This window comes from Pseudogymnoascus verrucosus, assembly GCF_001662655.1.
Source record: "Pseudogymnoascus verrucosus strain UAMH 10579 unplaced genomic scaffold scaffold_48, whole genome shotgun sequence".
Lineage (NCBI taxonomy): Eukaryota > Fungi > Ascomycota > Leotiomycetes > Thelebolales > Thelebolaceae > Pseudogymnoascus > Pseudogymnoascus verrucosus.
Genome location: NW_017263699.1, coordinates 61,244 through 71,947, shown reverse-complemented (window position 1 = coordinate 71,947; position 10,704 = coordinate 61,244). Strand labels below are relative to the sequence as shown.

The 10,704-nt window shown below is 53.6% G+C and overlaps 3 protein-coding genes across 3 annotated transcripts; 1 reads left to right on the top strand and 2 right to left on the bottom strand.

Moving 5' to 3' along the window:
- Positions 1-920: 920 nt before the first annotated feature.
- Positions 921-2,765, top strand: VE01_08659 (uncharacterized protein; the record flags this gene model as incomplete). Its single annotated transcript, XM_018278080.2, has 2 exons — positions 921-2,245; positions 2,319-2,765. The coding sequence occupies exons 1-2, from the start codon at positions 1,406-1,408 to the stop codon at positions 2,763-2,765; spliced, it is 1,287 nt and encodes a 428-aa protein (XP_018127244.1). The 5' UTR covers positions 921-1,405.
- Positions 2,766-2,889: 124 nt separating this feature from the next.
- Positions 2,890-8,068, bottom strand: DIM-2 (DNA methyltransferase Dim-2). Its single transcript, XM_059463991.1, has 2 exons — positions 7,657-8,068; positions 2,890-7,580 (listed from the first exon to the last, which is right to left on the bottom strand). Exons 1-2 carry the CDS (start codon positions 7,673-7,675, stop codon positions 2,947-2,949), a joined length of 4,653 nt encoding a protein of 1,550 aa, XP_059319427.1. The 5' UTR covers positions 7,676-8,068; the 3' UTR covers positions 2,890-2,946.
- Positions 8,069-9,120: 1,052 nt separating this feature from the next.
- VE01_08657 (uncharacterized protein) lies at positions 9,121-10,688 on the bottom strand. The gene is made up of 3 exons (XM_059463990.1): positions 10,377-10,688; positions 9,819-10,262; positions 9,121-9,766 (listed from the first exon to the last, which is right to left on the bottom strand). The coding sequence occupies exons 1-3, from the start codon at positions 10,398-10,400 to the stop codon at positions 9,224-9,226; spliced, it is 1,011 nt and encodes a 336-aa protein (XP_059319420.1). The 5' UTR covers positions 10,401-10,688; the 3' UTR covers positions 9,121-9,223.
- Positions 10,689-10,704: the final 16 nt, after the last annotated feature.

The window sequence follows — 10,704 nt, the reverse complement described above, 5'->3', positions numbered from 1 at the left end:
GTCAAATCCTACATGGGGGGGGCCACCGGGGGAAAACCGAGCGAAAGCCCTCGAGTCTCAAACTCTCACCAACCTACCACGTGACACTCCTCCTCCTCCTCCTTCCCCAAACCACCACAAAACCATCTCTCCCACTGCCGCTCCTTCTCCCTCTCCCTCTCTCCCACCCTCTCAACGCACGTGTGGAAAAACCTCCCCGATTCCGCCCCCTCCTCCGAAGCGCAATATACAGAACACCCATCCCCTGCACTTTGGAGCATCTCTGTCCACAGAGCAATCTCCAAAAACCAACATCCAACAACACGCCCCGCAAGTCTGCATATCAACAGCCAGCGGAGCGCAGGCATCCCCATGTCTCTCCTCTAGTGCTGTTTTGGCACCTAGCTCGGACTATTACTGGCGTCAGCGTTAGCGCCTGTAGCCGTCCGTTCCCGATCCCGCGAGACCTCCGTGCGTAGGAGACGCCTATGTATGCAAGTTAGCCACGGCGCCCCGACGGCGCTACATGCCGCTGTTCCACCGAAATCTAAATTCGCTGTGGGTGGTGGTGCCGTGATCGGGTCGGGGGGGCGTTGGAGCGTTCATGGAGTGGTTAGAGTACTGGGTGGGGGCGTCAAGGGTATAGTCCAAGCGCGCAGATGTGATGGATGCGCTAGTGTCTTATGGGTTAGAGCGAAGGGACGGGGCGGAGAGGTGGATGTGGCTGGGATCTGTGTAGGGGATGGGGTGGGGGTGGGTTTAGTGAGGTTAATTGCAGGTACGAGGAACGACGGCGGAGAGTGGGGAGGTGATGGGCTATCTTTACGAAAATGAGGATGGTCGGATCGGGGAGGTGGAGGGAGGGATGAGGGGCGCGGGCGCGGGAGGGGGTTGGCTTCCGTGGGGGAATGGGGGAGTGGGAGGATGATCGATCGGGGGGTGGATTGATGGGGCGGTGGTGGAGACTGACTGTGAACGCTGGTCTGCGGCAAGTAGCCCTGTGAATCCGGTTCAGGGGTCGGGTCTCGTACTTCGTATAGAGGTGGCTTGAGTGCCTGTCTGATAGTGGTGCTGGGCTGAAACCAATGACATGGGAGGGCGGCGGGTGAATTGGGTGACAACGGCTGGTGCTGGGAGTGGGAGCGGATGTGGGAGTGGATTGGAATTAGAGGCGCTCCTGGGGCTGGGGGGCTGATTACCAACTCTGTACAGCTAGGGCAGAGGGCCGGCCACTGAAGGCGGGATATTTGGGGTTGCATCAAGCAAGGGACACACACGTGAAGTAGTGGGGGTTGCAGGTGCTGTGAGAACAGATCCCACACTGCGGGGGAGGGGTTCACTCCATCCCAAGCTCCCCCCCTTATCCCCCTCTTCCCCTCCTCCCATCTCTCCACCTCCTCTCACCTCTCTCCAACACCCTCCAGCCATGCCTCCCCCCCCAAAGCCCATCCACCTCGCCATCTGCGGCGGCGGCCTCGGCGGCCTCGCCCTCGCCATCGGCCTCCTCTCCTCCCCCCACATCACATTCACAATCTATGAATCCGCCTCCGCCTTCGGCGAAATCGGCGCCGGCGTCGGCTTCGGTGCAAACAGCCACAAGGCAATCCAACTCATCTCCCCCCAGCTGTGGGAGCGCTACCGCACGCGCGCGACTTTTAATGGCTGGGCGTCCAAGTCGAGGACTTGGTTCGATTTCAATGTCGGCGCTGGGCCGGAGGAGGGGAAGAGGATCATTGAGGTGCTGATGGATAGCGAGGAGACGCAGAGTACAGTGCACCGCGCGCATTTCTTGGAGGAGCTGGTTAAGTTCCTGCCCGAGGGCGTGGCGGAGATGAGTAAGCGCGTAGTCTCCATCGAGCAGCCCGCCGGTGAGCAGGTGCGGATCCTCTTCGCAGACGGCACGGACGCGCGCGCCGACGCAGTGATAGGGGCAGATGGGATCCGCAGCGCCTGTCGCGCCTTCGTCGTAGGCGATGATGCGGCGCTGCAACCGCGGTTTACGGGCGCGTATGCATACCGTGGGTTGATTCCTATGGATGAGGCGGTTGCGGAACTGGGAGAGGAGAAGGCGAGGAATAGACAGATGTATCTTGGGGACAATGGACATATCCTTACGTTTCCGGTGGCGAAGGGGAATATTATGAATATCGTCGCTTTTCATGGGGCCGAGAAGGAGTGGGATGGGCCGTGGGTGAAGCAGGATCAGAAGGAGGCTATGGAGAAGGATTTCGCAGGTTGGGGCGCTGCGCCTAGTGGGATTATAAAGGTATAACCCCCCCGATTCCTACCTCTCCTTTCCCCTATCCCCATATCAATACAGAAGCTAACCCCCCCCCCAGCTCCTCAAATCCCCAGACGTCTGGGCCCTCTACGAACACCCCCCCACCACCACCTACCACAACCAGCACCTCGCCCTCCTCGGCGACGCCGCGCACGCATCAACCCCCCACTTCGGCGCCGGTGCCGGCATGGCCCTCGAAGACGCGCTCGTGCTCTCTAGCCTCCTCCCCCTCTGCGACGGCCCTTCTGACATCCAGCGGGCCTTCCGCGCCTACGACGCCGTGCGCGTGCCGAGGACGCAGGCGGTGGTTAGGGAGAGCAGGGCGCAGGGGAAGATTCTGGATATGAGGGGGGAAGGGGTGGGTGGGGATCTGGAGAAGTTGAGGGAGGCGTTGGATGGGAGGGTTAGGTGGATTTGGGGAGTTGATTTGGAGGAGCATTGTAGGGAGGCTGTGAGGGGGTTTTGGAAGGGGGCCGGGGGGGAGGGAGCGGTGGAGGCGGCGTGATGGGTGTATATCTAGATTTTTAGACAGGGGAATAGACGTGTAGGAGCGTAAGAGATGGACTCGTGACGATAGTGTCTCTCAGAGTATATTTAATTCCTAACCAGACGCCCCATCCTCCTCCCTTCCTTGGTATATCCACCGCCGCACATAATTCCCCAAAAACACCCCATACTCACAACTCTCAATAAGCAAACGGTCCATTCACACCATCCACCACAACCGCCGGGTCTCGCATCCCCACCATCGACGAATTGTACGTCATCTCATAAGCCCCAAACATCGAGTTGTCAACCGGGACGTACACCTGCCTCTGCCGGTTCCCCCTCCTCTCTACGTCACTGTCCCCTGTTAGGTCAATGACGAACTGAGTTTTTGCCCTCGGCTGTCTTGGTCTTGGTGCGTGTGCTGCACTTGGTTGGGTTCTTGGAGTAGAGATATTGCCGCCGGTCGTCTTCCTCCTTTTAGGTCTCTGTTCATCAGATGTGACGTCTGGTGTCTTTGCAGTCTGTATTCTAGTTTGAGCCGTGCTCGCCAAATCAGAATCACCAGCGGTTGTCTTCCTCTTCTTAGACGTCTGATCCTCAGAGGCGCCATCTGGCGCTTTTGCTGGTTGGAAAGTGCTCCTAGCCGTACTTTGCATCTGCCCCCGTATATTTCCACTTCTTGTAGCCCGTGGAGTAGGCCACAAATTGAAACCTTCATCCGGGCGTCTTATACCCTCCCCAGTCGATGCCATACGATTCTTCAAAAAAGCGATTTTCCATCTTCTTCTCGCTGACAACGGCTTACTTTCATCCGCCACCGCAGCCCTCGCCGGCGCTCTCACTGGTAACGGCGTGCGCTTAGCCTTCGATACATTCCCCGCCCGCGAAGTCTCCTCTTCAGTCCCAAACGCTTCTTCTATGGCCTTCCATATCGAAAATCGTGACGCATCTGCAACTTGCTCAGCCTTCCGCTTTGCGGCCTGTTCCATCGCGTGCTCAGCACGTACAGCTGCAACGTCTACGCCGAGACGCGCAGCGACGGTGGGCGGAAAGCGGGATTTTGGTAGGGAGGGGGGTGGAGTTGTTGGGCTGATTGGGGTGTCGTCTTGGATAATGTGGCGCTTGTGAGTAGTTTGGGGAGTTAAGAGGTTGCCAGGGCCGCGCATGGTGGCCTTGCTTGACTTCTTGGACGGCGTGCGTGGGTTCTGTGAGACCCCGGACGTTGAACTGGTCCGTGATGAACTGTCCTCGTCTGTTTTCGCAGGAGAGGTGAGCTTAAGTTTGTCTAACGCCTGACAGTACCGATCTTCAGACCCGGAGGAAGAGTGTGGGTCAGGCATGACTGTCAACCCGGCTCGGTCATCATATATCATCATGTCAGCAAAGATTTGCTTCTGGATCTGTTCAGCAACAGGGAGTTCGCCCGTATCATCTTCTTCAGGACAATTTTTAAGCCAGACCTCTCTATAAGAGAGACCCTGAGCCAGCGCAACAGTACGCGCAACACTATTGCCAGTAATTTTATACTGCTCGCCACGAGTTCCGGTCAAGGCGTCCCCCTGCACGAACCCCTGTGCTATTTTCGCCTCCTCGGTTGTAAGCAGGCGTGGCTGGCTCCAGTGGAGGACACGGCCAGAGCGGGCATTCTCGGGCGAGCAGCTGGTGACAATAGTTGAAAACAGAGAGGTGGGAACTATGCGTCCGTAGGCCCTCGAAAAGTCCATTGCACTATGCCGCTGTTTCCCTTTCTTCGTTACGGTATTGAAATTTTCGTAGTCGTGCTGGGTCATACCGGTGATATGTCGATTCTTCCATGTTTTGATAAAGTTCATACCAGGGGGGCTGAAGGGAATGATGTTCATGTGTTGTCTCAGCGTTTCTCTCGGGCTTCTCGATGGGCGATGGTCTGGATACTGGGAGCAGTGGCCTGGGTGACCATCACCAATGTCTGGTAAGTGCTCGGTAGCTTCAGCAGCAGAAACAAACTTAAATGGAGTCTCCACGAACAATCTTTCGCCAAATGCCTTTCCATTCGCCATCGTCCCTAAACCACGATCACTCGTGCCGTTTGGATGAGAATGAGAACATTCAGGACGTGGTGGCAGCTTAAATCCAGGGGCTGCAACAGAGACGAAAAGACGGCTTCTACCCTGCGGACTCCCAAAGCTCCATGCGTCCAAAACGTAGACCTGGAGTTGATACCCCATACCAACAATACAGCAAATGAGCTGAGACAGAGAATCACGACTTCTTCCTTTGCCTTTCTGCGCCATTGTTAGAACATTCTCCAACAATGCGTATTTGGGTCGGTAAAAATCAATCATCGACGCCACATCAGCAATGAGGGATTGGTTTTTTAGGCCCTGAGGCGAGTCTTTGTTTGGGTTGAGGATTGAATATCCAACACAAGGACTACCTGCTGCGATGAAATCGACGTCCCCCGGCAATGGTATCTCTGGTGCTCCTTCTGCGTTACCACTCAAGGCTTTAATAAGCATGTCGTCAACAGAGCCACAAAAGAATTGGGTTGTCTTTGGATCTTCGGCGTTGGCATAATAGGTGGCAATCGCGTTTGGCGCCATATCGACTGCATGGGTGAACTTAATCGCACCCCCCTCTTCAAGACCTCTGGCAAAATTCCCTCCGCCACAGAACATATCCAGACCACGCAGGCGTCGGAATGGTGGAGGCTGTGTAGGATCGAAACCTTGGATTAGTGATTGTGGCCGGCTGGTTGAATCAATCTCTCTCAGGTGGTTTTTATCATCTAGCCTCACTAGACGGGTTGCGATATAGAACATATCGCCAGTGCCGTCACGGCAGTAAGGGGCAGGGACCTCTTTATTTATGACCTGGCTCTGGTTGTAAAAGCGCACAAAGCACCTACGATCAACTTCGTTGGCGTCAATGCTGGCCATATCGTTACTATATACCAGTTCGTTTGGTCTTGCAAGCGTGTCATCTTCGATCTCGTGGCGCCGTAGCAGCCTCCGGACTCTAACAAAACTTATTCTCCCTTGCACAAACCCTACAATCTCACATGGCTCCAGGCCGAAGTTTGACTTGAAGCATCCTTTGGGATTAACAAGGACAGTGTCGCCAATTGTGTACTGCTCTGCGAGTTTTTCTATGGGGGTGGTAACATCGACGGCCAAATGCTCGCATTGTTTGTGCTCTTCCTTAAATGTAACAAACGAGTTGTCGCCCTGATAGGTTTGCCGAATAAAGAAGTCTGCTTCGGTTTGGCCTGGACTACCATTCCAGGCGACAGAGACCTTGCAGAGAACTTCGTCCTCCGATATCCGAGAAGTGCTGCAGCTGCAATTATCCGAAAGAAAGAGCTCGTCGTCGTGTGGGTACTTCATCAGCGCACAGGCTGTATCGGCTGGTCTGTATAGCCAAAGAACATGGAATGACCGGTTTCCGCTCTGGGTGGTGTGAACCCCTTGGACGTAAACATACCAGCACTCATCTGGTTCTTTCCACTGGCTTTCCTCGTCTTTCCAGCTACTACCAACTCCATCTGTCTTCACTCCGAGGACATCGCCAACAGAAATAGATCTAATGCTGAATGGCCTCGAACAGAACTGTTGTAATGACCTTTTCACTCTGAGAGACTTGGCAGTCGGAGTGATGCTTGTCTGAGCTTGCAAGTCAAGGTTCTCTTCGGTGAACTCTGCATCCAAGGTGAGATGCAGCGCATTTCCCTGAGACTCGCGGCGAATCTGGCTTTGAGTGGATGGATGGACCTTCTTCAGATGGCTGGCGAATTTCATATGCTCGAAGCAGTCATACACATACGGGGTGACGACTGTCATAGTTTCCTTCGGCTGATGAAACGGAATGGCTGTCTTGTATTTTACTTCAGCCCATATGTCCAAGTCGTCCAACATATATGTTCCAATGGCGTCTTTGGCGACGAAATCAATATTGGACGTGAGCGCCGACCGGAAATCTCGACCACTATGTTTTTTTAACCACTCCTGGAATGAGACCGACTCGTCGTGTTCCTTGTCCATCCAATCTGCAAAATCGTGTCTGAAGTTGTGGATAGACACTTTACCACCCGATTCGGCAACCTCCAGAGCGTAGTCGACAAAGTGCTTCGATAGATTGGCCAGCCACAGGTACCCATCATGGTATCTCTTATAGTGTGGGTGAGGGTCCTTCAGTCGGTAGTAGACATTCGATCTTGAGTTTGCGCATGACTTGATCCATACATGTTCGACCTCGTCGAATTCTATCCCATACCCAGCAACCGAAACAAGCTTGAACGGAACGCCCTGCACATATCTCTTCTGTCCTCCGACACTCAATATGCCATCAAAACAGTACGATGGGTTCCCTGTTCGAGTCATCAGGTCCTGTAGACCAGTCATCTCGTAGGCGTGGTGGCCATTCGTTCCTGGCAGATAGATAAAGAACTGAGACAGTTCGATCTGGAGGAATTTGTCATCGCCATAGGAAGCATTAAGCCCAGTCGAATTCTCTTGTTTTACCAACTCCTGGAATTCCTTCACCACTTGCCACTCCTTGGACAAGGGAAGCGGTGGTGCATTGCCTTGATAACGTGATAACGGGTATATGAATTCAGATTGCCGCAGGTGGCGGAGGACCTTCTTTTGTGGTTTCGGTTGTAAATCAAGAGCGGTGTCAATTAGCTCAACGAGAGAGTCATCCTCGAGGAAGGAGTCTGACATTTCCACAGGAGACTCCGGTGATGGGCTTGGATCATCATCCTGCTCCGAGTCGTCAGATCCACCAGGAGAAGGCGGTGTAAACGACAATTGTGGGGTGATATGGCCGTGTTCGCCATCCTCATCGTCGTCTTCTGTAGGCAATTTCATGTTAGTATATATATCTGCGGCTTATAGCCGGACAATTTGGTCTGCTGTAAGTTTACTTGCCAGTTATCCATGGGGGCATTGTGGGTTGAAACACATTTATAGGCGAACCACTTTCCTGAGCCTTGTGGAACTCATGTATTCCAGTTTCCGTAGGTGAGATTGTAGTGTACTTATAACACACGGTTTGTAAATTTCGTCAAATATTTCATATAATAAAAGCAAAAGTAAAAGTGAAGTCCTCTATTCTCTACACATTCGTTTGTCGCTGAGCTCCGAGAATAACCAGGGAAGATCTGCTGGCACCCGGCAGGGTCACTGGAGAATGAATGCGCAACTTCCAGTTGCTATACTCGGGGGGACACAATTATAATAGCCAAATATGCAAGAATAAAGAACGCCCAACAAAGATCCAAGAGCCTCGGGGACCAATGGCCCAGCGCACAAAAAGAGTATTGTGAGGGGTTCTGAGGACAAGGTGTGTTGTTGTGAACTGGAAAGCATTGACCGTTCTCGTCGACGGCGATAGGCGAATATGCGGCAGGGGCCATTGTTCGATTTTATTTTGGATCATCCCTTGGAAACCCCAACACCGGAATACTCTCACGCAAGAACAAAGAAACTTGTACTCTCACAGCGGAATATTTGGAACAAAGAGTTCTATTTTTTGAAACTGTGGCGTAGCCCTTGCCAAATCCGATAATTTAATTTCATGGCAGCTGTTGGACACAGAAACCAAAACCCGCTGGAAGGGAACCAGACACAGTTTAAATGAAAATATCACAATATCACTTGATATAAACTTCATTTTTAGTTATGCTTGGATAACTTAATGCGCAGTCTCAAAATCTATGAGGCCGCGAGACAACATTATTGGCATTGATAGTAATTTAGTATATAATGACCCTTTCCCCCTCGACAAGCTCACCATAGAGCAATCCGCCTGCCCACTCTGCGTCAAGTTCCTGTCATCTAAACCAAGTGCGCTTTTCTATTCTGCCAAGTTGAGTACTCAAGATGCTGCCCTTCTCGCCAGTTCGAAAATGCCACGGTGCATGAAGTCTCTGCTCGCTGGGACAATTCAACCATCCAGGCTAGACGCCTCATGTCCTCCCCCATCCGGCATTGTAGGACTCAGCTGGGTAAGTCGCCTACGGCTGCGACTGGGGGTGACAGGTGGGTGACAGGTGGGCGACATGAAGAACCTATCAGTGGTGAGAGTGGCACGGTGACAGCATAGATTTATCTTCACGGCGAGAAAGATGCGAGAAGCCCCCCAGTCGACGAAGTAGGAACTATTCACGTAACATTATCAGCAACAAACTCATTCTCTGAAGCCTTCCATGGTGAGTATTAGGCCCTCGCCTTGGCTTGGAAGGACAGGTCTTCATCACCGGACGTCCTTTTATAGATGTTTTGTTAGTAACGTGAACAATGCTTAACTGTGCTATACTCTTCAAATTATCACCACTCCCATGCACCCTCACCCCCCAAAGCAACAATTCCACAGCAAGTCACAAGCTATTGAACACAAAATAAATAATCACAGTTAAGGCATGGTATCTATGAACAATTACCCCCCTATCCCACCAACCCCATAGCCTCACACCAGTAAAACAAAAGAACGCCTTTAAACAGCCGTAGCAGGGGCCTCGCCCTCCGCCACCACCGCCGTCCCAAGCCCCCTATCCGGGCTCTGCAGGACCAGCTGCTCATGCCTCCTCGCCCGTAAAAAGTCGCTAATAGCCCTTATGAGAATGAACCAACCCACCACCATCAGAATATACGCCGCCCAGTCATAGCCATTCAGCCCGCCCTCTCCAGCCTCGAAATCATGGTTATCCGGATTCTGCGGCGCGTTGCCAGAGGAGTCTCCTGGTACCGCTGAGTCCCCGTCATCGGCACCCTTCATGTAGAACCCGTACTGGATGAGGGTGACGCCGAGGCCGGCGCGGGAGCCGTTCTTGGCGGCGTGGGTGGTGTGGAGGAGGTAGGTGAGGAGGAAACCGACGAGCTGGAAGGACATGCTGATCATGCCGTTCCAGGCGAAGGAGAAGAAGGAGCCAACTGCGAGGCCGTCGATGTACACTTCGTTCGGGTCGTATGATCCGGGGGCGACAATCGTCGTTTCCCAGTATGGGGGCGCTGCATCTGCGGCGGCCTGTTCGTATGTCTAGTCTCTGTTAGTATATCGGTTTTCGGACTGGTAAAGGATGTGGACGTACAGGAGGGTGTTCCTCCACCTTCTCGCCTCTCTCGGGCTTGGCGCTCAGATTCGCAAAGACACCATCACTGCCGCTTCCACCGCCATAAACCCTCCCCTGAATCGTGGGCGCAAAAACCGGTGTATGTGCCGCCCTCGTATCAGCGAGTTGTATCGCACCGTCTGTCCTGGGTGGCGCATCGGATTCGCTTTCTCCTGGTGTTTCATGTGCTGATGACGAATCCGTCGGGGTCCCCCGCATCAGCCGCTGCCGGTCGTCACCGTCATTATCATCGTCGCTATCTGAGCCATCGGCATCAAAGGCATCGGCGAGGTTCTGGTCTGCGAGGGCGGGGTGGCTGGAGGATCGGGTGCGGTTGGGAGATGAGTCGTGGGAGCGGAAGGAGGGGGGTGGCGAGTTGGGGGTTGTCGGTGTAGGGAGGTAATCGTCGTCTGCTGCGGCTACCTGTGGTTGAGGTCTCGTTAGTAGAGTGTCATGACTGCAGCGGCGACATCGTGAATGAACTGTGAGGTGAAGGGTATCCGCATGGTCGAGACCATGAAGAGGGTCCTGACGTACCCGCTCATATCGTGAGGAACTCATTTGCCCCAGCACTCTCTCTCCTCGCTATCAACCTAAGTATATATAAAAGAACGAAAAATGAAAGTTGTATCAAAGGACAGTGAAGACAAATGGAGAATTCGGAAACAGGCAAACGGCTATGCCATCAGGATCAAAGAAAAAGGTAGGAGGTGGTTTAGATAACTGGGGTCGTCGTCCGCCGGTTGGTGTTGGTTCCAGAAGGCGGATGAGCGTCGTAAGGCTTGCTGCGGCTAGTGGAGTGGCACTGGTGTCATAATGGGTCGGCGGGTGTCAGTCCAGGCATGCTCGGGCTGACGGAGTCGGA